General features: G+C 36.8%; 1 protein-coding gene across 1 annotated transcript in view; it reads left to right on the top strand.

Moving 5' to 3' along the window:
• The window catches only part of pcdh15a (protocadherin-related 15a), a 412,089-nt gene that overhangs the window by 363,537 nt on the left and 21,782 nt on the right, over positions 1-26,770 (top strand). Inside the window, exons 29-32 of the mRNA XM_055162873.1 lie at positions 786-962; positions 11,853-12,071; positions 19,923-19,931; positions 21,545-21,673. Of these exons, the coding sequence (XP_055018848.1) occupies positions 786-962; positions 11,853-12,071; positions 19,923-19,931; positions 21,545-21,673 (534 nt within the window). The remainder of the gene's footprint in view (positions 1-785; positions 963-11,852; positions 12,072-19,922; positions 19,932-21,544; positions 21,674-26,770) is intronic.

The raw sequence follows: 26,770 nt of genomic DNA, 5'->3' as shown, positions 1-26,770 counted from the left end.
TACCAAAATTTGAAAGACCACACCACACTGGAACTGGAAATTTGTAATATCTAAATATTTGCTCTTTCCAAATAAAAAGAAAATAAAAAATAAATAAATACAAATGACATCATATGACATCACACGGTGGAACAGAACATTTTGAGCTTTGAAGATGTAAGACAGACTAATAATAAATGGGTTACTCAAACATATGTCACTGAAACAAAACACAACACCACACATTTTTTTGAGGATGTAAGAGCATTATAACATAGCTCCAAGCTCAGTCGTCAATTTTGTGTAATATAGGACCTCTAAAAGGCAAAGTAGAGAAATCGGTGCTGAAAACTGTATTTTTTAGATCATGTTCAGATTATATTCAGATGGAGGAACTTACTTTTAGTCCCAAGGTTGCACACAGTAAGAGACAGTGCACCTCTCAAACTATTGCCTCTTTGCCTCGTGCCCTGTAAGTGCCTTTGAAGGTGAACTGATGGTCAAAATATGCCTTAGGTTTACTATTCTTTTACTACAAAGCTACAATTTTGAAAACAGAGATTCAGTCATTTCCATAACAACTGTACATCTATATTAGCATGCCAGTCAAGTAAATTATACGGTTGGCTTTTGTTTTCGTTTCATGGTCGATTCCCACTGCTGCCAGATGGAACATGATGTGTGTTTTCTATAGGTGATTATAGGTTTAGGAGCCCTGTGATCCATATATTCAAACCGTAAAAAGAGTTATTCAAAAATTGCGCACAATCTATTAAAATCTGTACTTTCTTGCTTGCGCTTGGCAGAATTCTGGAGCGCCACGTCCAGGACCAGATCCCCGGTGCCAAAGTCATAGTGGAGTCCATTGGTCCTCGTCGCCACGGTGACGGCTACGAGCTGGAAGACTACAGTAAATCAGACCTGATGGTGTACGCCATTGACCCGCTGACGAACAGGGCTATCCAGAGACAGGAGCTCTTCAAGTGAGTGGTTCTTTTCTATTACCACATGCGCAGTCTGCGGTCATTTACTTTAATTTGATGTGCGCGTGCCTCGCTGTGCCCCTCTAGGCTTTATTCTCAAAACCACATCATGACTCTGCGGAAAAAAAAATCTACAGAAAATCTCATTGATCATACGAAGCTATATGTCATAGTTAGATGTCACTTCAGAGGTTTTACATAATGCTTTAATTCCGAGATCTTGGCCCCGGTCTTTTATGCTATGTAAACAAACATAATGAGTGTGTATGGAAAACAAGCCAATTTATCTGACCATAGAGGAGGGAATGATTTTACCAATGACATTTTGTAAGATCAGATATCAAATAACCATTACTAACACAGGAGTGAAGTAATTAAATTGCATATATTTACATATATTTAAAGAATAGTACAATACGTGGCATAAATAGGACACATTCTCTTATGATATGGTCATTTCACGCCGAATCACTGAATGCCCCCGCTCGACCATCTCAGATTAAACTGAAAAAATTCTAGGAGGTTCACACACTTTACAGCAGGAAAAGTCCCAAATTTTATCTCCCAACTCCTTATAGTTCTGTCATTAAAAATATTTTGTCAACTACCCCCTGACCTGTTTTGAGCTTCTGAAAGTGCCTTCATAGTCCATGAATTCTATACATGTATGCGGACACCACATTTTCAAAAAATAATTTTTGCGAAAATAGGGCAGAACATCATCACAAATTTTGGATAACAGACATGTAGTCTTTCTAAAACTGTCCATTTTATGTATTTGGTTTTTTATATAACATGGTAAAGATGGCACCAAATTTATTGTTTCCATTTTTAACACTTAATATCTTCTAGAACGTTTATCACAGAGGGTCAGTGTTAAAATACAAAGTACACAGCCTGTGTGGGAAGGTGTATGTTCAATATCAAACCTCTGTCTTTGAAATTGCACTTTCCACAGTCCTTCAAAGATGCCCTCATATTTGAAGAGTAGAATTTTTGTGCAAATTCAAGCCCCCAGAAATATGTGATAAACCAAAAGCACATGTGTGAAAATCCATATTCATTTGCCAAATTTTAACCCTTGAAAATTTGAAGGATCTAGTTAAAATTTTTTAGATACAGCAATCTGAAAGTGGCTCCTTGGAAAACTCAGCTCAAAGCGTGTCGGGGGGAGTTGACAAAAGCTGAGATGGTCGAGCTGTGGCATTCAGAGATTTGGCATGGAATGACCCTATATCACCTTAAAATAAAAATAAATAAATAAATAATACACATGTTGATTATATGTATATAATATAAAGCAACACTGTGTAACTATCTAAATGTGGCACGTCACCTGCATGATTCCATGGAAAAAAAAAAACACCTTCAAAAAATGTTCTTTGGTGATATATTTTATGCCATACTGTGGAAGATTATAGCTAAAGGAACAACATCTCCATGGAAACAAGCAGGAAGGAGTCCTACTCCAGGCCAATTAAGAGTCAGGTTTGTGGAGATGCAAGCCTGCCCAGAGTAAGGATGGGAGTGCAATAAATACAACTTAAAAAAACAAAACAAAACAAAAAAAAACAACAATGCTTTTATTTCAGTCTATTTTTAGCAACAACAAAAAAAAGCTGCATATTGTGTTTTTAAATTATTGGTTTATTTCAACCGGCTTACTTAGACAAACTTTATAGAAGGGAAATCATTTGGATATTTACCATAAAAATGTCCTTCGTATATATATTTTTTCATAGATTGCACCATGCTTTAGTATACATTCCTAGATCAAGTGCAAATCAAAAAATAAAACCTCCAAACTTGAAAACCATGACTGTCTTTGTGGCACATGGGCTCAAAGAGATCTACCCCACTGTTCCAACCTTTTGTTTTCTTTTTGCCTGTGTCTTTCCAAAGTATCACAGACAAAGTTCCAAACCATTTTTCATGTGTTCAGAGGACAGCGGCGGTCTGAGATAGCACCTCACCACTGACGCACACACGCTTTTTTCCTGTTCTCTCTCCTATCTGTCAAAACACACACATTAATCTTTAAAAGGTATCCCCCATCCAACAGAGTAGTGCCAGTCAATACTCTTATTTTTCATAACAATTGTCTCTTCTTTACACATTTTCTCACATATAGTTGGCGTTCAGATTCTAGGATTTGGTTATGTCTTATTTTAATGGAGGACAGAGGCTTGTATTCACTATTTTTGAAAGAAATATCAAATCTTATGGTCCACAAACTATAGTCTAGTTACCCAAAACCTATGTTACAATACTATTACCTCATACCTACTGGTCAATATACCTGGAGTTGTGATTATGTCATATTTTCAGAAGGAGGGCAGAGGTTTATATTTACTATTTTTGAAAGAAATATCAAAATCCACAAACTATATTCTAGTTACACAAAAACCTATGTTACTGTGTTGTTACGTCATACCTCCTTGTCAGCATACCTGGAGTTGTGATTATGTCATATTTTCAGATGGAGGGCAGAGGCTTTGTACTGTTTTTGAAAGAAATATCAAAATGTATGATTCACAAACTATAGTTTCTTATGGTCATAGTTCGTATATAACACAAAAACAATGTTATAATGCTGTTACCTCATCAAAAACATACTTTGTGATTGTGATTTTTGTGAGTTGTGATTGTGTCATATTTTCAGATGGAGAGCAGAAGCTTATATTTACTGTTTTTGAAAGAAATATCTAAATCTACAAACTATACTCTAGTTACACAAAAACCTGTTACAGTGCTGTTACCTCATATGTACCGGTGAACATACCTGGAGTTGTGATTATGTTATATTTTCAGATGGAGGGCAGAGATGTATTTGTACTGTCTTTGAAAGAAATATCACAATGTATGGTTCATTAACTATAGATTCTTATGACCATAGTTCCTACAATACACCAAAAAAAAAAGTTATAATGCTGTTACCTCATCAAAAACATACTTGGACTTGTGATTATGTCATATTTTCAGATGGAGGACAGAAGCTTTACTGTTTTGAAAGAAATATCAAAACGTATGATTCGCAAACTGTAGTTTTTTGGGGTTTTTTTAATGATCATAGTTCCTATATTACACAGAAAATGTTATAATGCTGTCACTTCCCAATCAACATGCCTGGAGTTGTGATTATGTCATATTTTCAGATGGAGGTCAGAAGCTTATATTTACTGTTTTGAAAGAAATATCAAAACGTATGAACCACAAACTATAGTTTCTTATGATCATAGTTCCTGTATTACACAAAAACAATATTATAATGCTGTTACTTCATCAAAAACATACCTGAAGTTGTGATTATATCATATTTTTAGATGGAGGGCAAAAGCTTATATTTACTGTTTTTGAAAGAAATATCAAAATCCACAAACTATATTCTAGTTACACAAAAACCTATGTTACAGTGCTGTTACCTCATATGTACCGGTCAACATACCTGGAATTGTGATTGTGTCATATTTTCAGATGGAGGACAGAAGCTTGTATTCACTGTTTTGAAAGAAATATCAAAATGTATGATTCACAAACTAAAGCTTCTTGTGATCATAGTTCCTATATTACACAAAAATTGTTATAATGCTGTTACTTCATCAAAAACATACCTGGAGTTGTGATTATGTCATGTTTTTATACAGAGGGCAGAAGCTTATATTTACTTGCCAGTCAACATGCCTGGAATTGTGATTATGTCATATTTTCAGATGGAGGGCAGAGTGTTATTTTTACTCATTTTGAAAGAAATATAAAAACATATGATTAATAAGCTATAGTTTCTTATGATCATAGTTCTTATATTACACAAAAAATGTTATAATGTTATAATATTGTTACTTCATCAAAAACATACCTGGACTTATGATTGTGTCACATTTTCAGATGGAGAGCAGAGACTTATTTTTACTGTTTTTAAAAGAAATATCAAAACTTCTGATTCACAAACTTTACTCTAGTTACACAGAAACCCATGTTACAATGCTGTTACCTCATACTTACCTGCAGTTGTGATTATGTGTGATTATGTTCTCTGGGTATGTGAATGAATAATGATTTGTAAAGTGTCTTTGTGACATATGTCTGTGAAAAGCGCTATATAAATAAAATCGTACTTACTTACTTATGTCATATTTTCAGATAGAGGGCAGAAGCTTATATTTACTGTTTTTGAAAGAAATATCAAAACGATGATACACAAATTATATAGTAGTTACCTATGATCATACCCTGACAGTTTTGGCTGCAGTCTACTGCCTTCCTCAGAAGTGATTTAAACTGATTTTGGTGTTATGTTCTTACTTACTTGGATTAGTGTACTTTAGCATGCTGGTTGTTGGTAGTTTTAATGTCACAGCAAATTTCCACTCGTGTTTCTGAGAGTTGTGAAAACTTATCATGGTGAATAATTTGACTGCTTGGAATGCAACGCCAGACCACAGGAAACTATCTGAAGGACCCATATTATGTAATTTACTGATCAGTTAGTAATGTTTTGTCATCAGAAACATACTTGGAAATGTGTTTTGTTTCATTGACACGTTTTACACACAAACCCTGCATATTTAGGCTGAGTTATTCTCTCAAACATAAAACACTCTTCACACCTTCACCAAAATAAGTTGGGTGATTTCAGCCATGGACTTGCCGTTTCTAAAAGGTATCTGTTAACTTGAAAACTATCGCTTCATGGCATCACAAAGAGGAACAGAGCATTTTGAGCTTTGGAGATGTAGACAGAATAATAAAGCAGGTTTACTCAGCATTTGTGAATGAAACTAACAGAACTCTGGGTGTGTTTTTGTGGAGGTAACATCATTATAACATGGCTTAAAGCTTTCAAGAATCCATTTTGTGTAATATAGGACCTTTAAAAATAAAAAGTCAAATACAGTATCTTAAATAGCAAATTCCACCGTAGAATTGTCCTCCAACTCAATGTCAAAATATAGGGGTTGTAGAATGTCACGTAAACACAACCTACACCACGCCTAACCTCAGCTGTCACCTCAGAACAACAGTGATCTTTTTATCCACTTAGCCACTCCCGTTTTGACTGCAGAAAAAGCCTTCATGAATGTGATTATGACCATTTCAGTTCATTTAAGTCATCCACTCAAACGGCATTTCGAATCATTTGTAAACATGTCCTTGGCAGTGACCGGAGAAGGACAACATAAACCTTTCTCATTGAAGAGGGGGAGGGAGCGAGTGGAGAGGGGGATGGAGCGAGGAGAGTGACGTGAATTGGAAACAGAAAAAGCAAAAATGATGTGTGCTGGTTTGAAGTAGAGGTAGGTTTGTCTTCACTAGAACATCCACCATGCAAGGTATCTGGTACAAGGACAGTTAGAATGTCAGTGGTATTTTCCTGTTCAAAGGTGCATTGTGTAAAATTTCTAATGGAGAATCTATATTACACAAAAAGCCAGGTTAGAATGCTGTTAACTCATCAAATCATTACATTCCTGGAGTTGTGTTCATTCATTCGCACTTGTTTGAGTAACCCTTTATTATTTGTCTGTCTACAACTCCAAGGCTCGAAATGAGAAGGTGTATGAAGTTTAAAAACTCAGTGGAGCAGCCTGAGAGAAGAGCTCAGCCTAAATATGCAGCGTTTGTGTGTTGAACATGTGTGAATGAAACAAAACAAAACTCCAGGTCTGTTTGTGATGAGGAAACAACATTAAAACATAGAACAGAAAATAGTGTGATATAGACCCTTTAATGATGAAGAAAAGTTAGGTCTGAATTACAATTAGATGATCTGTTAGAACTTTTGTGAGCTCAGGAGGAATTATCATAAGTCTAGTACAAATGTGGAATGTACAAACATGAAAATAGTCTGCACTATTGCACTGGAACACTTTTCTTGCATGCTTGGATGTTTATGGTCTAGCATGTAAATCTCGTCTAACATTAACGTGAAACAGTACACCAGGCACTCTAACGAACAGTTGCTGCTTGCTTCATTGCCTTTTGTTGCTTAACAGACGGGAGAGTGCACACAGCTCACCTTGGGTCGTAGCTGAATTCATTCACCAAACCAAAATACTCTTCAAGTGTATTTTTCACACAGGTGGCTCGCATACTGAAGCGGATTTCAGCCAAAACACATCACAGGCTCAGACAATTATGTGAGATTTTTACTTCTGAGAAAGGCTCACATTTGAACTAATCAGACTACACTGGCAGATAAAGTGAAAATGAAAAATATTCAAGTTATCTTCCCCATTAAAGCAGACCTATCACTCAAAATTGACTCAGAGCTTTTAACCATGTTATAGTTGTTTCCCTTCACCATTTACACGCTTGAAGTTGTATTTGGAGTGATTCATACATGGCTGAGTAATCTTTAATCACCATATTGCCTTTCAACCCCTGTTTTCATTGCAACCGGAATACGCTGTAAGAGAATTTAAGTAATTTATCTTCCACGTACATCTGTCAGTTCAACACTGACTCACAAAAGTTATATTTACACCATGATCTTCCCTTGGCATACCATTGGCATACCACTGTCTAAATTGTGGTATCTTGCTGTCTAACTGGTGCCTACTGGCCTTCATAGTCTCACCACACTTGCTTTATAAACCTCCTACTTTGGAAGCATAGTCAAGGGGCTTGAACACTCAAAGTATACTATGTTCACTTTTCAAATCACACTATGTTGACTTTTCACATCCCTCCGGGCCCATATTATTGATGGTAAATAAATGTCTCCTGACATCCAGTTAGTCTTTTACTTCCACTCTTTCTTGGACAAGTTGAAAACTTCTACAACACATGCCCATTGCTCCTTACTTACTTATTCCTTCAGTTTTATTTTCATAATGAGCGACACGCTTATAACCAGCAGTGTCGCATTGTCATTTTGGTACAAATGAAAAAAAAAAATCTATAGAAGTGCCGTTTTCTAACGCAGAAGTCAGCCTACTTGTTTCTTTTATTAAGCCATTTTAGATGAATTTTGCAATTTAAAATGTGCAAATTATAACATAATGATCCATGGATTTTGTAGATTATAACTATATAGCAAGCTCAAGTACAAAATGTGTCCTTTAAGGCCCTAAGTAAATCTATGGAAGCACTATTATTAAATTAAATAATAACATATCTTCAAGTGATTGGACAATTTCTGTTTTTGTTTCATGTGAAAGCTTATATTTTGAGAGAGAACACTGACCAAAAATGAAAAAAGACTTAAGACTGTAGTGTTTCCCCTTTGATGTTTTATAAAACTTTCTTGTACTTCTATAATCTAACCAACAAATCGTGTTACATCCTTGCTTTAATTAGGATCTCCATCAGATAAAGGTCCAGAAAATCATTTGACTCAGGGCTCAGTGCTGTGATTACAGATGCGAAGTGCATGTCACTCCTTTGCAGGGTAATTACATGTAGTTCATCTGTAACTCTCCTGTTCAAAGAAGAAAGAAACTGTGCATATATGGTGTGCACTGGACTGTGCTTACACCACCTTGAATACAGCTCCCAGTGCAGTATGTGTCCCCAGAGAAAACCTAAAGCCACGAAGCCTGTTAATGACCTTCACTTTGCACATTATCCTCCTATAGAAGAAAATGAAGATGACTATAATTGGATGTGGGAATGGACTTTGTGAATGCTTTGGACAGACAAGTACAATGTCTACAGTTTGATTTACCTTGTGTTCTGGCTTCTTTTTATAGACTCAGTTTTGAGCACTTTTGCCAGTCAAAAGATGTAATGTTTGGTGATTGTTATGGCCCCGACTCGAAAGACTGCAACAAAGCAAGGGAAAATGACAACACTGATGGTTTTTAGCCTTTCTGTGGATGTTTATTATAAAAGCATTGATAGTAATGGTGGTGGCTGTGTAGCAGGCCCCAGTGGATGGAGTGGAGCATAAACTTTATATATAGCACTTTTCAAGACACCAAAAATGCATTATTGTGCCAAACACTGCTTTATTCATTCACTTCATACTTGCTGGTGGTAAGTTGCTTTTGTTGCCACAGCTGCCCTGGGGTAGACCTAGTCTACCATTTTGTACCATCAAACCCCCCTGACCACCATACACATACAGCACTTTCATAATAAGCAAGGTGTGTGAAGTGCCTTGCCCAAAGGCCAGTGGTGGAATGTAACAAAGTAAAAGTAGTAAAATACTGTACTTCGATATAAGTTTTAGGCATCTGTATTTAAATACATTTTAAAGTGTATCATTTTTACTTTTACTTCACTTGACAGAAGATATCTGTACTGTCTACTCAGCTACATTTTTTATCTGAAAAGTAAAAGTATTTTTATTATTGTGTGATACCTGAAAAGCCTAAGGGTTTATTTTTAACACATTTGTAGCTTAAGCAATCAAAACATGCAAATAAAAACAATAACAAAAAATCTGTTGTTTCTATTAAATAAAATTCATAACAAATCTTTATCAGAATTCTTATATTCAAAGTTTTATTAGAAAAATTTGCATGAAATACATTTCAAGTACATTTTTACATGGGTACTTTAATACTGTTTTCATGTGACACCTTTACATTATTTTTTGGCTCCAGTATCTGTACTTTGACTTATGTATAAAAAAGAAGTACTTCTTGTCAAAGACACAACAGGAGTTTCCACTATACCCACTGCTGCCCCACTGTGGCTCCTGGTATTCTCTGCACTCTTCCATCCAAGAACAAAGGCACTGACAAGCCCGTGTGGCCATATGAACAATGAGCCGTTAATTGCTATGACAATGGAGCTAATTTCTCATCATTTTGAAACACATGGATACAAATAACACTATAAAAGATAATATTTTGTTTACCATGCATTTGCAACATTATGCACTTGACATTTTCTCTCCAAATTAGCCAACAAAATCAAATCATTAAATACCACGCATATCAGATTAAATGATTGCATCAAATTGAATCAGCAGCATTTATTTTCTCATTTTATTGCTTATTCTATCAGGCCACACAAGGATAAATCATATTCCGTTTTGGTTGACAAGTTAATCTAATGGCTGCCACTTAGAGGACGTTTATGCAAAAATGTCTTTCCGCTCAGATGAAAAAACAGGTCTGGCAGCTTCTTGACATGGATGTGATGTTTTTCAAATGTAACGCACTAAAATGGGCCACGCATGTAGAGACCTCTGTTAGAACATTTGTTTGTGGAATTTGCAGTACCCCTAGTGGCCAGGCTTGGGTTTATGTGACGTCTTAGCATTTCACATAAACTGCTTTGCTGTGGTATCACACTGGGGGTGTTTTACATGTATCACTGTGGTGGAATATGCAGTAAGTATCATGGTTACACAATGTACACATTATACTAAATACTGTAAAGAAGATAATCTGTCAACTCAAGAAAAAATGCTAAATTGATTCAAACAACAGATTTTAAGGAAATATTCATAGTCTTGTTTAGGTGTTTGATTTTCAGCAAAAATGGTGACTAAAACAGAAAAACTGTTGGCTAATACTAGCTGATTTGTGACTTTCATTTTATGAGTGAGAGACTTGTTTAAGAGCACAAATCATCTTACTTGTTTCAGTTAAGTCAGCTCTTTCAGTTCATTTTGTATTCAAACAAAGCTCAGGTTAAAGTCTAATTCTGAGCCACAGAGCCTATAGTGTTACGCAGGTCCTTAAATCTTTTGTTTTACTACACTGACGCTGGACTGACTTCTTCTAGCTTTATGGCATTTTTCTGAAAATTTCTACTTATGTGGAAGGTCCTTTCTTTTCCAACCATCCACATAGTACAGTATGTGTCTGTGACAGGAGTATAGGCAACATGGTGTGTCTCCAAAAGTTTATTATTGTCCAATATGTGGAGATTAAACTAGTCCCAGTCCCAGTATTACGTAGTGAAGGCTTCCAAATAGATGACAGAGATGACCACATTTCTTCATTGAAATCAGTGTTCGCTTTTTATTGAACACAGCAGCTATTTGTTTACCTTTCAACAGTCAAGATGGCAATTAAAAGACATTATGCATCCTGTACAGTTCCTTTCACAATAAAATTACCTCTTCCATTGAGAATTTAGAACTCCACTTTTCACTATTGACAAGCCGCTACTGATTAAAATATATTGAGAGATTTCTGGAAGAAGCCACATAGCACTGTATCGAACCACTGGGTCTAGGAGAATCGCATGATAAATAAAAGATGTTGAAACCGATCATAGAACAGAAACGGGAGCGTGGAGAGGTGTTCACAAAAGAAACAATATTTATTTTACAAAAGTATACAGAAAAATGTGTGTAATTCAAATGAGTGATCAATACAAAAAACAGCTATAAAGAAAGGTTATCTAAGGTGGCTGCAGTGATGGACCCAGGGCTTTTATCCCCTGAGTCCATCAGCTGGTGGGTAGGTCTGGGGGTCTGGGTGGTGGTAACATAACAAACACCATGTGACTGACCAAAAACATCATCTCACAAGTACAGAATATGCGCTGTTACCATCCCGGGATAGGCGCTGTGTGCCACACTTCAGGCTCAAATAGTCCTTCATACTTCAGTCTAACCTCAAGATAAATTATTCAGTTGAGATTCAAATTCAACTTTGTCATTGCGATTGTACAAGTACAGTGCAACGAAATGCAGATTTAGCGTCTAATCAGTGTGCAATCAGCAAGTACTAGATAAAAATGTACCTATAACTGAATATTATGTGACCGGTAGGTATAACATGAGCACATTGCCTCAGATCTTTGTTCAATTGTCTTGTGTGTTTGTCTGTGTTATGTCCTTCTATTGTGTCTATATCTGACAATAAAATATTATCTAATCTAATCTAGCTAATCCCTCTATCCTGACTGTAATGCATCTCTGAAAAATCGATTAATGCTTCAACATACTTACCCTACCCTCTTTATGTCTGTTCTAAATCACAGGTTCTTAGATGGAAATGTTCTGGAGATCAACAAAGAGTTCCAGCCGTACTTGGGCGAGGGAGGACGCATCCTTGAAATCCGCTCCCCGGACATCGTGGCCAGTGTGAAGAAGGCCGCTCAGGCTGTGGGCTACACCGAGGGGGCTCTGCTAGCACTGGCCATCATCATCATTCTCTGCTGCATCCCTGCCATCCTCATCGTCATGGTTTCGTACAAACAGTGAGTACAGATCCCAGATAGTGTTACCCATGAGTGCCAAACTGTTCATCATCTTTATGAAGCTGTCAATTACAAGTTAGTTGGGTTTTAATTAGGAGAGCTGGGAGAACGGACCGGCTAGCTGTATGTAAACATGTGTTGCCCGATGCAAGAAAGGTGAGGGAGGTTGGAAATTATGGTGATAAATTAAAGATATCATTCTGGATAGTAGATAATATTTCTTGTTTATGTAATTTGTCATCCAAGCTAATTCAAAGCAATGTGATTTTTGGCTGATGCGCCATCTGTGTACTAGAGCATTGGAAGATGGGGTCACCAATAATATTTTCAGTGACAATGGCTTCTAACTTAAAGGTGCACTATGTAACTTTTTGGTTGGAGGTCTGTCACCTGCTTGTTTCTATGAATATGTCATTGCTCTGCCAGGAATATTCCACAGTATGAAAAAAAGACATTCTGACTGTGAGCGAGGTCGCCTATCCATAGATCTGATCTGCAACTTGGTCAGGTTTGATCTCCATGGCGATAGAAAGGTTTAATACCATACTGTGAAACATTTCTGACAAAGCAATAACATTTCTATGGAGAAAAGTATTTGACAGGCCCACCACTTGAAAAGTTAAATAATGCACTTTCAATCTAACTTGTTTCCTTCATTTTTTTTTTTATCTCTTTTTTATACAATAGATAAAATTTTTACCATTGACTTAATTTAGCTGTGTATTTACATCTAACAAATTACTGGTTGAAAAGTATAATTAGTTTGACATTTGCTTATAAAACATAATCTTCATATGTTTTAATTGCCAGACAATTGCAAAACAGGTTTAATTAAAACACTTAATCAGATGAAACCTGTCAAGATTGTAAATTGTTTAACATTGTCACAAATTAGATCTTTAGATCACATTATTGTAAACAAGCATTTACCTCAAGAATTTCAAAATCTCATTTTCGAAAACTGAAGTGTTAAAGTTAATTCTAGGGTTGTCAGAATGATCAAAATCTGGTACTGATACTAGTTGAGTTGAGCAGGTATCGATACTAAAAAAGTCACATTCACAGAACAGAAATGAACCTTATCTGAATGGTTTTAGAATGATCTTGAACTGTATCAGAACAAGAATTACACCACACAGACTGGTATACACCCATATTGAACCTACCTGACGACTGAGGGATTACACAGATATAAGACCACATGGTAATATAATAGAAAGTACTATGATTTAATGTTGAAAATTACACTCTATTGTCTAAAGCAGGGGCCCCCAACCCCCAGGCTTGGGACTGGTACCAGGCCATAGGTCGTTTGGTACCAGGCCGCTAAAGCGCGAACCCACCCCTCCTGTACAACGTGTGGACTGTCCCCCTCCTATACATCGCACGGACCACCCCCCCTCTCCCGTACGCCGCGTGAACCATCCCCCCTCCCGTACGTCGCATGGACCGTCCCACTCCCGCGCGGACCGTCCCCCTCCCTTATGCTGCGCCACTTAACCAAAATTAAACAGAACTAAACCAGGACTAAAGCAGGGTCTAAAATCAGGACTAAAACAGGACTAAAATGGATTTAGCCAGGACTTCACCATGCCATGTGGACTGCCTCCTCCCATACATGTCCCACCCATCCCACACCAGTCCGCGAAATATTGTCTGATATAAAACCGGTCCATGGCGCAAAAAAGGTTGGGGACCACTGGTCTAAAGAAAGAGACTGTTTAATTTTCATCACAGTATCAGAATTGGTATTGAGTCCATTCCTTAGTATAGAAATTGAGTACAATTTTTGTCATTTCCCCCATGTTGTCATACCAAGTAATGATTCTACAACATAGCTATGTCAAAAGCTTTAATATACCAGGAGCTCCCCAAAAATAGTTTAAAATACACATCTACTTCCTACACCATCCCTTGAGAATACTATCACTGTTATCTTTATCTTGCCAAAGGAGTCCCCTGACTTGTATTGATATAGTGGAGAAAACAAGTTTATACAGAACACCCTATGGACTGCAAAGATGGGACCTGGCATACCCCGAGATATTGCTCACATAAAAAGAGCCGGTTCCCCTTAGCTAGCCTCTGCTGTGACTCCCTCTCATCACATATGCTGACTGCGCACTCCGGCTCCAATCTCCCTGCTCGCGCTCTGTGAAAACACCTCCATTAACGCTCATTTGCAACTAATATCAACAGCCAATTGTGAGCCTTGTCAATGTGGATGCTACTTAATCTACCCACGCGATAATCAACAGTGCCTCACACAGCAACAGGGCCATTTTTCGCTCCACTTTGGAAAGCAGTCGGAGTGTGACGTGAGGGCAATGGGAAGTCATTAGTAAGGGTTTAATTGTGATTATAGTCTTTGATGCTATGACGGATGCCTACAGAACTACAACATGCACGTTAGGTGGAAATCTTCCAGCTACGGTAGTCATGACCAAGTCTAGCTCAAGATCTGGAGAGCGTCCCCTTTTCTTGACAGCGATAGTGAAAGATGAGTCAAATGCAGAGGTAAAATTTCACTATAGGGACAATAAAGTGTATCTTAAACTTAAAACGGTATGTGATAATAATAAAAAATAAATAAATATAAAATGTAAAGTATGTAAAAGCATAATTTTTTAGAAATCTACTTTGGAGAGCAGTCGGAGTGTGAAGTGAGGGCAATGGGAAGTCATTAGTAAGGGTTTAATTATAATTATAGTCTTTGATGGGATGATGGATGCGTCAGAATCACAACTAGGGATGCACTAATCCAGCGTTTTCAGTTCCAATAGTAATTTTGAGTTTTAAGTATCTGCCAATCCATTGCAGAGACTGAAAACAGCATTTATTTCCTTTATGCAAAAGTACAGTAAGGCAAAACTGATCCAAATGTGTTATGTAGCTGTTATTTATTTCTTAAGTGACAACGGAACAGCTTTATGTATATGAAAGTTCAAATATTATGAGACTTTCATGGCCAAATACGACCAGTAAATCTTATTACATCAATTCATGTGTCCAACTCATAGACTGTATAAAAGAAATGGACTAAGCGAGTGTGACGTCACCCATAGTGTTCAGGGCCACTCAGATGAGGCTTACGGTTACAGAAGCGAATCTGGAGCAAGGCACTATGTTATGAATAGGATTTTTTTTGATGGACAAAAGAGCAAAAAAAAATAAAAAATCAGGATCCTGTGGGTTAATATGAACATTTTAAGACCAAAATGACGAGGCTCGCTGCTGCAGTTACAGAGAGAGGGACGACAAGATCCCAGTGTAAGTCAATTGGAGCCAGAGTCAGAAGGAGCCAGAAGAGCCTCCTGGCGCACTTCCTATTTGGCACACAGTGATTAGTGCGTTAGCTATATCCACTCATATATACGGTCTATGGTCCAACCAGGATATCCGCTGAACAGATATTTGCGAGCTGATGTCCAAATCCAGCAAATTTTTCAGTATCGGTGCATTCTTAACCACAACATGTACATTAGTTGAAAATCTTCCAGCTATGGTAGTCATGAGCCAGCTTAGTTCAAGATCTGGACTTGCTTTTGACATGTAGCCCCAGTTGTATTAAAGGAAGTGTCAAATGCAGAGGGCAAATTTCACTATGGGGATAATAAAGTGCACCAGTATAAGAATAATAAAAATGTTATGTTGTCAAGTATGTAAAAGTAGAATTGTCAGTTAAAAAGTAGTGATATGATGTAGATGTGAAAGTTTTGCAAAGAGTATAGATTAATTATGTGTTCAGATTGTTTCTATATACCATCCTTGATCAAATAAATAATATAAGTCACTTTCTATCAAATTAATCTTTTATACATTGTCCCTTAGTAACCGAAAAGTAATTTGAATGCATAGTAGATAGATTATTTATAGTAATCTAATTGCAGTGTTGGGAAGGTTACTTTTAAAATGTAATCCCCTACAGATTACAGATTACACACCCCAAAATGTAGTTTGTAACGTAATCCATTAAATTACTTAAAGTGAGTAACGTAATCTGATTACTTTGGATTACTTGATATTGTCATGTTTTTTTAAACGACATGAATGTAGTAACCACATCCTGAAAATTCTTGTTTGTTGTCTTCAAATTGTCTGAGCCCAAGTCTCCATGAATAAGCAACTGTTTGCTGTAGAGAAACAAAGACCACGATATCTTAATATAAGAGGTTTTGTCTGTTAAAAGACAGTAACAAGATCAGCTTTTCCTTCACCAGATTAAAAAATATTATTGATAGAGAAATTATTTTTTATATGAGATCACCTTAAATTATGTCAACCTACTGTTAGGTGTCATGTTGTTTAGACCTGGTTTAGTCCTGGTTTAGTCCTGATTTTTAGACCAGGTCTAGACCAGGTCTTTAGTTCTGGTTTAGTCGTGGTTTAGTCCTAGGTTAAACCTGGTTCAGTCCTGCTTTAGTCCTGGTTTAGTCCTGGTTTAGTCCTGGTTTAGTCCTGGTGTTAGTTCTGGTTTAGAGGCGCGCAGGAGGAAGCGCGGTTTACGCGAGAAAACACGGTCCACACGCGGCGCACGAGACGGCGGTGTCCGCGCTGTAACTACGGAAGGAGACGTGGTCCCGCGGGTTCTCAGGTTGATGACGATGATGAAGGTGTGTGTTGTGTGTTTGTGTGTGTGTGTGTCCCCTCATGTGGCAGGTCATTATAGGACAGTAGTGCAGATATTATGAGTCTATGCAGGTTGTTTTCACCGGTGCCAGTAGCTCCTGTTTCACATTTAAGTTGTAGGCGATTTTATATTTAGTTTTTTTTATATATATATCTCACATCGGGAGAGAAGAATTTCCAAGACACAAATGCGTTTTTTACCAATGCACTGCTGCTTCCACTGTGTGACTGACACCGCCAACTTTAACATGACGTTTCCATCGCTCTTATTGCGCGCGTTCTGTTTGGGTTTCCGGCAATAAGTGGAATTACCGAAATAAAAAATAAATAAATGGGATGTAGCACAAAATGTGAAAACAGGAAAATACCGCCTTGTAATCCACTTATTTCAGCAAAGTAACTGTAATCCAATTACCACTCATTGAAACAGTAACTGTAACGGAATGCAGTTACTCGTAATTTGTACTCTGATTACGTAACGGCGGTACATGTAATCCGTTACTCCCCAACACTGTCTAATTGGCAACGCTGCTCATTTCAATTAAAGCCCCACCAAGAAACATTTCAGCTATGATTGTCGAAAACAAAATAAACAAAAAATCATTACTTTCTGGCTGTTTTTAATGCACCAAAATCCCTTGAAAAGCGGCATCCTTACTGTGAGTGGGCTTGCTTCTTCACACACCTGACTCATAGTTTGGCTTCTGGGTGGGCATACGGTGAAGATGTAGTTGCTTTGTCTGAAATATTACACAGTATGAGAAAAACGGAGGATGTGAGAATGGCTTAAACTTTGTATGAGGCTAAGAATACTCCCTTCTTGATGTCAGTAATTCTCAAATTTGGCAGATCTGTCTCTGTAATTGTAATGATAAAAATGAAATTTGACACAGTGACTGGCCCCCTCATTAGCAGGCTCTTATAGACACTGTGTTTAGGAAATGTTTGTGAGAAGCAGATGGGAGAGACTCTTGTCCTACATAAATACACAGTACTCAAAGTGGCTGACACTAGACTTAACACACAGCAGATGGTACTTTGTTGTCTGACATCACAGTGGGGAAAAAGCAGATTAAGAAATCATTGTGTCATTTGCTCGTGTCAACCTCACTTAGTGAAGTTGAAATACAATGTTAGAAGAAAATACTAAACATAAGGGAGGATTTTTGCCAAGATGGTGGATTGGGGTTGAGGAAGATATCACAGAACTTAACCAGAAAGAGAAAAAGATCAAATTAGGTCTATATCAGAATGAAACCAGGACCAAACCAGGGCAAGTGAGAATGCACCTATAGTTATTCAGACAATGACTGGGTTCGGCCTGCCTAGTTAAAGTATACAGTTATAAATTATCGTTATGATTATCATAACTGTATAAAATTTTGAAATTAGTAAATGATCTTACATGTACTGGTTGGCAATATAAAGGAGGTAATACAGGCAAAAATCTAATATTAGTAGGAATGTAACGATATCCAAATTTCACTGTACGATATTATCATCATATGCATCTCACGGTACGAGATTTATTATGATATTTTGAAGAGGCTAATATAGTTGTAGATAGGGCACTTTTTTGCTTTTAAAATATCTTGACAAAATTTTGGTGTGAATTATTTCAAAAACATATATTTTATTATATGTTGTCAGGACTGAAATGAATCATGGGATGTAGTTTCCGATGTTCATAAGCTGTTGCTACTGTAAAACCATGCATTTAAGTAAAGGAACTTGTAATTCGATATATTGTGACAGCCCACGATATTATTAAGTGAGACTTCTGACGATACAATACACAATATTTCTGTTACTGTTACATCCCTAAATATTAGTATATAGAATTAGAAAATTATAATGAAACTGCAGTATGAGTTTGCCAATAATAATATGCAGCAAGGTTCTTGACTTGTATTGGTAGTTTTTAGACTATGGAATGGGAACGTAACAGTAGAGTTGGTAAAGTGTTTGTCCTCTGTTTGTCCGAAGGTTGGCAGTTTGAATCCCGATCTCCACATAAACATTTTGGCATAAACATTATAGGTAGAGCAGTCAGATCCACTGACTTGTGACAGATGAATGCTGTCAGTGTGTCCTTGGGCAAGACACTTAACCCACCTCACCCCCAGTGTCTGCACACTGGTGTATGATTGTGTGTGTGAATGGGTGAGTGGTTCCTTGATGTAAAGCGCTTTGAGTGCCTTGAAGATGGAAAAGCATTATATAAAAATGTGACTATTTATCATAGAGGGGGACAAGAACTAACCAGGCTGGCGCCACCTAGTGCCTCCACTCAATTTCATTTCTCTCCAGGGACTAGGTCAGGAAGTGGGATACCCTTGACGGTTTGCAAGAACCCTGGAAGTTGTAGACCGCGCACAGGTCAATCAGTGAAGAGCTGTGTGGTACAGCACAACAGTAAACAAAGCGGTCGAGATGGATGTAGACAAAGCCATACATTCTGTGTTGGCAACGATTCCCGAGATCGAGGATTTAAAGCCGGAACAAAGGGGATGTTTGGTGAATTTTATCAAGGGGAAAGAAGTTATTGCCCTTCTTCCTATGGGATTTGGGAAAAGCTTAATATACCAGTTAGCTCAGTTAGCGGCGCATTACATATGTAATGACTAAATAGCAGTGATTGGTTATATTAAAAAAGTACCAGCCTACTGTCGAGTGAATGAATCCTAATGCTGCGAGGTTTCACTTTGTGGAAACTGTTTGATATATCAGGCTAGACAAGAACCTGTTTTCAGACATATTACATGAATTCAATTCATAAATGTTATCCTTTTAGTAACTATACCCAAGAATGTGCTGTATTTGAACAAAAGTCGACATTTTAACAATATTCGTTTTAGCTGCCACCTGTTTGTATTAAACATTACAGAGATACAGAATGCTATGATGTCATCTGAAACACGGCAATATCGTCGAATTAGTTTTATCCAATTGTCAGTTTCACAAATACAACAATGACAAACCACTGGCATGTGCTTCTTTCCAGATGATTATGCAGGTTATCATGCTGGCCTGGTCAAAGCTTCTTATTATAGATAAAGGAATGCAAATTCTATCAGTATCTGAAATCTGAAATTGCCTTGATGCTTTAATTATCTCAATAGCACATTTATTGGATTGCTGCTTTGTAACGATGTTGTCTATAATTACTAACTTTTTGCTTCTCTTTTTTCCCTCTCTCCTTTTTGCTGCCGCCTCCTCCAGGTTCAAAGAGTAAGTCATATTTCATTTATTTATCGCTGAATGCTTTTTGAATGATGGTTCAATTAGCAATGTTATGTTATATACAATTCACAACAGGGATCCAAACAATTACAAGAGACAATTTGCATCACAACCTCACCCGCCCTCATGCTACTCACAAAGAACTGCAAAACCTGTATTATTCGAAGCAATTGGGTGAAACGGCAGTATCCAATATTGCTGGAACAAGGCAGAAATAATTGGATGTGGACAAATCCATCTTATATATGAATACATTGTGGCGGTGGTAATTACTGCAATAGAATGTATCAATATTTAATTTAATTAGGATGGTAAGTGTTAAAGCTAAATGTTTAATATTCATTCAGGGATCAAGGTAATAAGAATATATCTACTGAACCTTGAAGACTGTTTATGTACTTTTATTTTTGTTATTGGTTGATATTTAAAATGCAGTGTTTTGTTGTTATTATTATTTTTAGACATTTAGCCTATTCTAACAATAAAGAGTAGCCAAAATGTGTACGTAAGAATAACAATACTTTAAAATATGATTTCTCAAGTGGAAATTAGAAATACGAAACTACTACTTGAGGATTGAATAACAGTTTAGACCAGGGATGTCCAAACCTTTTTTGTCAAGGACCACATCTCAAAACACAGAAGCAGAGGGCTGGTGGAGGGCCAAAGACTGGTCCAAATACAGTGAATAATTGAAATAAGTGAATTTTTAAAGTGTTAGAAGGAGCTACCAGAGCTTTATTCAAGGTTAGATCCTCAAAAGCACACATTAAATATTTAATATTGGCTTTATCAAGGTTAAAATTAAAAACTTACAGTAAAATCTACAGCCCACAGCCCCCAGCTCATAGTTTGGACATGCCTGGTTTAGACCTAAAATGTATTTACATTTTGATTTATGAGTACCATTACATCTTAGAAAACATTAGCTAATACATTATGGTGTTCGAAAACTACTTTACAAGTACAATCTCTTCAAAATATAACTGAGTAAATGCTGCGTAAATTTAAGTACTAACCACCTCTAATCATAAAATACCCTTTAATTTTACAGAGCCATATGGCGAGGGGCTCAGTTGTGAAAATAACTGATCACATTTGACTTTTTTGAATAGACTATACTGTCAAAAGTGTCTTTAGAGGAAGAAAGGATTGTTAGATACACATAGATAGATAGATAGATAGATAGATAGATAGATAGGTAGATAGATTGATAGATCGATCTTTTTTCAAAGCCACTGTAGATTTTGCTCCAGGTTTTGATGGTACAGAGAATGCTCATATTGTTTAGAATAGATTTTAATGAAGAGTGTTTGTCTTTTGTTTTTTCTAATCCCACGTTTTTTTTGTCATTTATTGAATTAATATTTGTTTCTCAATGTAAAATCAGTTATCATGTCACAGCCCTACATGGACATCTACAAGTGAAACATCCAGCTTCTTTTTCTTCTAACATGCCAGCATTTACCTTAAAAACAAAGATATTTTAAAATATATTGTAGCTTCTAAATAGGGGTTGCTTTTTGCATGCTTAGTTCCCATCATATATTTATTTATTTTTTTTACCGACTGACAAACTAACAAACCTCTATTGTGCACAGGCGACAAGCAGAGTGTGCTAAAACAGCCAGGATCCAGCAGGCACTTCCTCCAGGGGGGAAAGCAGCCCCGACGCCCACAGCGGCTGCCCCCTCAGCCAACGTGTATGCAGAACTGGGAGGAGGGAGCATGTGAGTGCCCACTAACCCTCTGTTCATTCTCTTTACCTCAAAGCACTGAGGTCAACCTGTGCCAGCAGCTCATGCACAAGCTGGTATGGAATAGTGCAGTTCAGGTCAGACTTTAAAGCAGATGGAAGAGAGAGTAGACAAAAATTCTGCTTAAAGTGCGCATGACTGGTTTTCTTGTTTTTCTATAGTTATGAGTCATCATTTAATGGGATAAAGTTGAAAAGAAAAGTATACAAATACAGGCAGTAGTGCTGAATTCTAAAACAGAATACTTCTAAGTCAACAACCTGGAAAATTCCATCCAACATGCAGGGACCATAAATTCCATGTAAATTCCATAATTCAATTTCAATTCAATTTATTTCTGTGAAGCCCAAAATTACAACAGCAGTGGCCTCCCAGGGCATTGCAAAATGGCTAATTTAACCAACAAAAAAAGAAACATTGGTCATGGTCAGTAACAGACAGGCAGATTAACCAACATTCATGAGAAAAATAGAAAAGTCTTGGAGACTGGGGACTTGGACAGTAAAGGAGAGATCCACTCTGGACTGGTTTAGAATGAACCAGTTTAATACTACTTTAGGTACTGAACTAAACCAGGACTAAACCAGGACTAAACCAGGACTAAACCAGGACTGAGTCAGGGTGGATTGGTGTCCTGGACTGATGCGCACATTTGCAGATAGAGTTCAAGTCTGTAGAACCAAAGTCCACTGAAGACAGAGGAAGTAATTACTGCAGTATACATTATTTATTGTTATTTAGTTAATTTAGTGTTACAGATTATTGCACTGAAAGTTTAATTTTTTTTATTTGAATCACACTGAACTTTGAAGTAAGTCTAGTGTACTGTGGTCTTGTGTGGGAACTATTATAAAAATCAGTAAAGTAAGTTCAAGGAAACGGATGGTAATATCAAGACGCATTATAATCACACTGACCACAACTATTCAGAAAGGGTTAGAAATGAGCTGAGTCACTACTGGTGAATACATAATGTTGATTTCGTGCAGCACTATAACAAAAATACACAAAGTAAGTGTTTTGTTTTTAATAGAACCAAAACAGTACTTTTATGAGAGCCAAGTAACAACCTTCCAGTATTCCAATATATAAGTAAAATGTGTTTCCTAATCAAAGGGGCATTATGTAACTTTTCTGTGGGTGAGTCCACTAACTGCTACTTTCTTGGAGATATTATTGCTTAGCCTGGAATGCTCCACTGTGTGGCATTAAACTTCTCTTCCTTGCATTTATTCAATTAGTTCTCCACTGACCTGACTTGTGACGTGACTTAGTGGCATCACCTGCTTGTCAACATGGTGCTACATAGTTTAATTTTCTTTTGGCAATGTAAAAACGTCTCCTCGTTGACAAAGCCGATGGCAAACTCTGTACCAAGAAGTTACATAGTGCACCTTTAATATACGTTACAGTAAAAATCCTTTGATATCACCTCAGCCCAGTGTAGCATTAGTAATATATTTTTTATTTGCGTACTCTTTGCACACAAACACTTAAAAATATTCAAATTACTTTCCTGCCTTGATCTGACTCGACCACAGCGTACTTCTGCTTGTTAATCACATTCTTCTGAGTTTATTAATACTTTGCCTTGCTTTGCTCCTCGGCCCCAAAACATAAATCACCACTGACGTTTATATGCGCCACATTAAACTGCAGATTATGTCTGTGTTTTCTACTTGACCTCATGCATTTTGGGCTCGATTGTCCTTCAAGGTGAGAGAGAGGATACAGAGAAGGCCTTTATTTGGTAAATGACCTCCCTGTGAAGATAAATTTTAACTTTGGGTTATGGCGGTTTAGGGGATAAATCTTTTGAGGTGCCACACATTATATTGAATTGAGTTGTTATTGGAGAATAGTATACGGTTTGTTATGTTAACGTACAGACAACTCTATACGTAATTACAGGAAGTTTTATCATCTCTACATAAGACTATTACTGTAATTGCTGATTATTACTTTTCTGCATACATTTTTTGATACACTGGCTACTATGGTAGTAGTAGTGGTAGTATTTGTAGTAGCAGTAAAAGTAGTAGCAGCAGCAGCAGTAGCAGTAGTAATAGCAGGAACAATAGTAGTAGTGGGAACAGTAGCAGTGATAATAGTAGTAGTAGTAATAGTAGTTGTAGTTGTTGTAGTAGTTGTAGTTGTATTGATTGTAGTAGTTGTAGTTGTTGTTGTAGTTTAGTAGATTTGTAGTTGCAGTAGCAGCAGTTGCAGTAGCAGGAGCAGTAGAGGTAGCAGGATAGCAGGAACAATAGTAGTAGTAGTAGTAGTAGCAGGAACAGTAGCAATAACAGTAATAGTAATAGTAAGTAATAGTAATAGTAGTAGTATTTGTAGTAGTTGTTGTAGTATTGGTTGTAGTAAATGTAGTAGTTGATGTAGTAGTTATAGATTTGTAGTAGCAGTAGCAGCAGCAGTAGCAGTAGTAACTGCAGGAACAATAGTAATAGTAGTAGCAGGAACAGTAGCAATAAGAGGAGTAGTAGTAGTAGTAGTTGTAGTAGTTGTAATATTGGTTGTTTTAGTTGTAGTTGTTATAGTAGTTATACTTGTAGTTGTAGCAGATTTGTAGTAGTAGTTACAGCAGCAGTAGCAGCAGTAGTAGTAGTAGTTGTAGTAGTAGTTGTAGTAGTTGTAGTAGTAGTAGTAGTAATAGTAGTAGAAGTAGTAGTACGAGTTGTAGTTAGGTTTGTAATGTGAATGTGGATCACTTTCTTTCCAGCACCACAACAGAACAAAAATAAATGTCCGTTAATGGGAACCTGTGAAGAGCTTAGCAGAGCACACAGCAGATGTTGACCAGCTCTCCAAGCTAACTGGTGCTTGTGATTTTGATAAAATTGCCCCTCATGAGGATTTGTGTGCCAAAGTATCATTTGTTATGGAAACAGCATTGGAGACGAGCATAGTTGTCTTGTCAACAACTCGATTAACATTTTAGCACGCTATATGTAAAAGTTAATTGCAGTCTCTGAGCGGAACAAAATTCTGGTGACTTTTAAAATGGCTTAATGCAATCCAACAATGAATAACTGTACGCTTTTGCAAAAAAGTTGTACATTGTTCTGAACTTTTCTCAATTTTCTGTAGAAAGCATATATTTTTGTAGCACAGTTGATAGCGTATATTATGCCACAACACAGAAGGGTTGGTATAGCATTGATAACAGTAGTAGCAATGCATAACAGTGTACTTTATCAGAGCAAATAGCTGAAACACTTTTCTAGTAGCCATTATAGTAGTTATATAGTAGTTTTGCACAATCATTGCAACATTAGGTGTTTCATAATGTGCAAACCTTAAGTAAAGTAAGTTGGGATTCAGTTAGCATGTTTTAATATTAGAAGTGAGTTAAAATATCTTTCCACATCCCTATGACTTTTACTTTTTTTAAAAACACAACTTTTATCATAATTTCATCCTGACATTATAAAGCTCTATTCAACTTTTTCATTATGGTCTTCATTGTACTTTTCCATTTCAGTCTTCTTACCATCTGTCTGCTCTGTCTCCATCTCCATTCCCCTGTCTCTCTGGATTCAGACTGCAGTAAGTAATTCAATCACATCTTTTTAATAGTCCTTAGATAATATACCCAGACTTTATTGTATGGAATATATTAGACCTTGTCAGAAAATAGTCCTTTGTCCTAGTTCTGATAAAGAAATGTATTTAAATTGTTCTTAGCTATTTCAGCTCTATGTATTAAAAACTAGTCTGAAGCAATGCTCTTAAGGAGACAGCTCCAAGGCCGTAGTCTGAATCACATTAGAATATCCATCTTCTCTAGCTCTGCTCCTGTTTCTCAGTGTAATGTCTGATGTTACTTGCAATAGTTTGTTTTGGTTCTGTTCGGACCCCAAGCCTGCTCATTCCATATTTACACTCAAAGATTCACTAAATTTCTGTAGTGCAACTTCAAACTTTGAAAAACCTTTATTTGCAGTTTTAATGATTGACTCAGGTATGCAACTCTTATCTTAAAGGTACATTGTGTAACTTTTGTGGTGGAGGGTCCATCAAATGTGTTTTCTTCAAGGAGATGTTATTGTTTTGTCTGGAATGTTTCACAGTATGGTGTTAAACTTTTCTAGCTTCATGGAGACCAAACCAAATTACAGGTCAAGTCTGTGAAGAGGCGACCCTGCTTACGGTCAGAATGCCTGTTTTTGTAGTTATTTTTGAGCTATAAAATCATCTGTAATTTAATAAATGTAAGATAGAGCTGTTTAATGGTATACTGTGGAACACTGCAGGCAGAACAGTGACATCTCCATACAAACAAACAGGTGAGAGACCCTCCACCAGAAAAGTTACACTATGCACCTTTAACCATATTTCTGCAGTGCAACTTCAAAGTTTAAAAACTTAAAAATAATAATGTATTTGCAGTTTTAATCATGCTTATGATTAAGTCAGGTATACTAACTCAATGGTCTAGCAAAATAGTGCAGAAATTAAAAATGCACTGTGTAACTTTACACTTGGGGGTCACCTACTTGTTTCTGTGGATATGTCATTGCTCTGCGTATGACATTATACAGCTCTACCTTGCATTTATTAAATTATTAAATTAGTTCAGAAATACCTTGAAAAACAGGCATTGTGGTTGCCTATCCACAGATCTAACAGTAACTTGGTCTGGTTTGGTCTGCATGAAGGGAGGAAGGTTTAATGTCATACTGTGAAACATTTGAGACAGAGCAATAATGTCTTCACAGATAAAAAGTATTTGACAGACACCAGAAAAATTACACAATGCACCTTTAAAGCAAACCAACCAAATTTCTGCTTTGCAACTTCAAACTTTAAAAACTGTTATTAGCTGTTTTAATTTATTTATCTTAAGATTAATTGAGGTATGCAAATCCTATGGTATAGCAAAATTGTTCTGAAATCAAGTGATAAATTAAAGTCAACAGTATGAAATAGTTCCAAAAGCAACATTTTATTAGTTTTCTCTTTTGGTTGAATAAAATATCAAAATTTAAAGCTCTTAATTGGAACTGGGATTAGCTGAACTGTCCTGGGGTCTAACTCGCCACAGCTACTAAAATA

This window comes from Boleophthalmus pectinirostris, unplaced genomic scaffold (genome assembly GCF_026225935.1).
Source record: "Boleophthalmus pectinirostris isolate CB_2022bp ecotype Guang Dong unplaced genomic scaffold, ASM2622593v1 HiC_scaffold_5, whole genome shotgun sequence".
Classification (NCBI taxonomy): Eukaryota; Metazoa; Chordata; class Actinopteri; order Gobiiformes; family Gobiidae; genus Boleophthalmus; species Boleophthalmus pectinirostris.
This window is presented reverse-complemented; position numbering and strand designations above follow the sequence as displayed.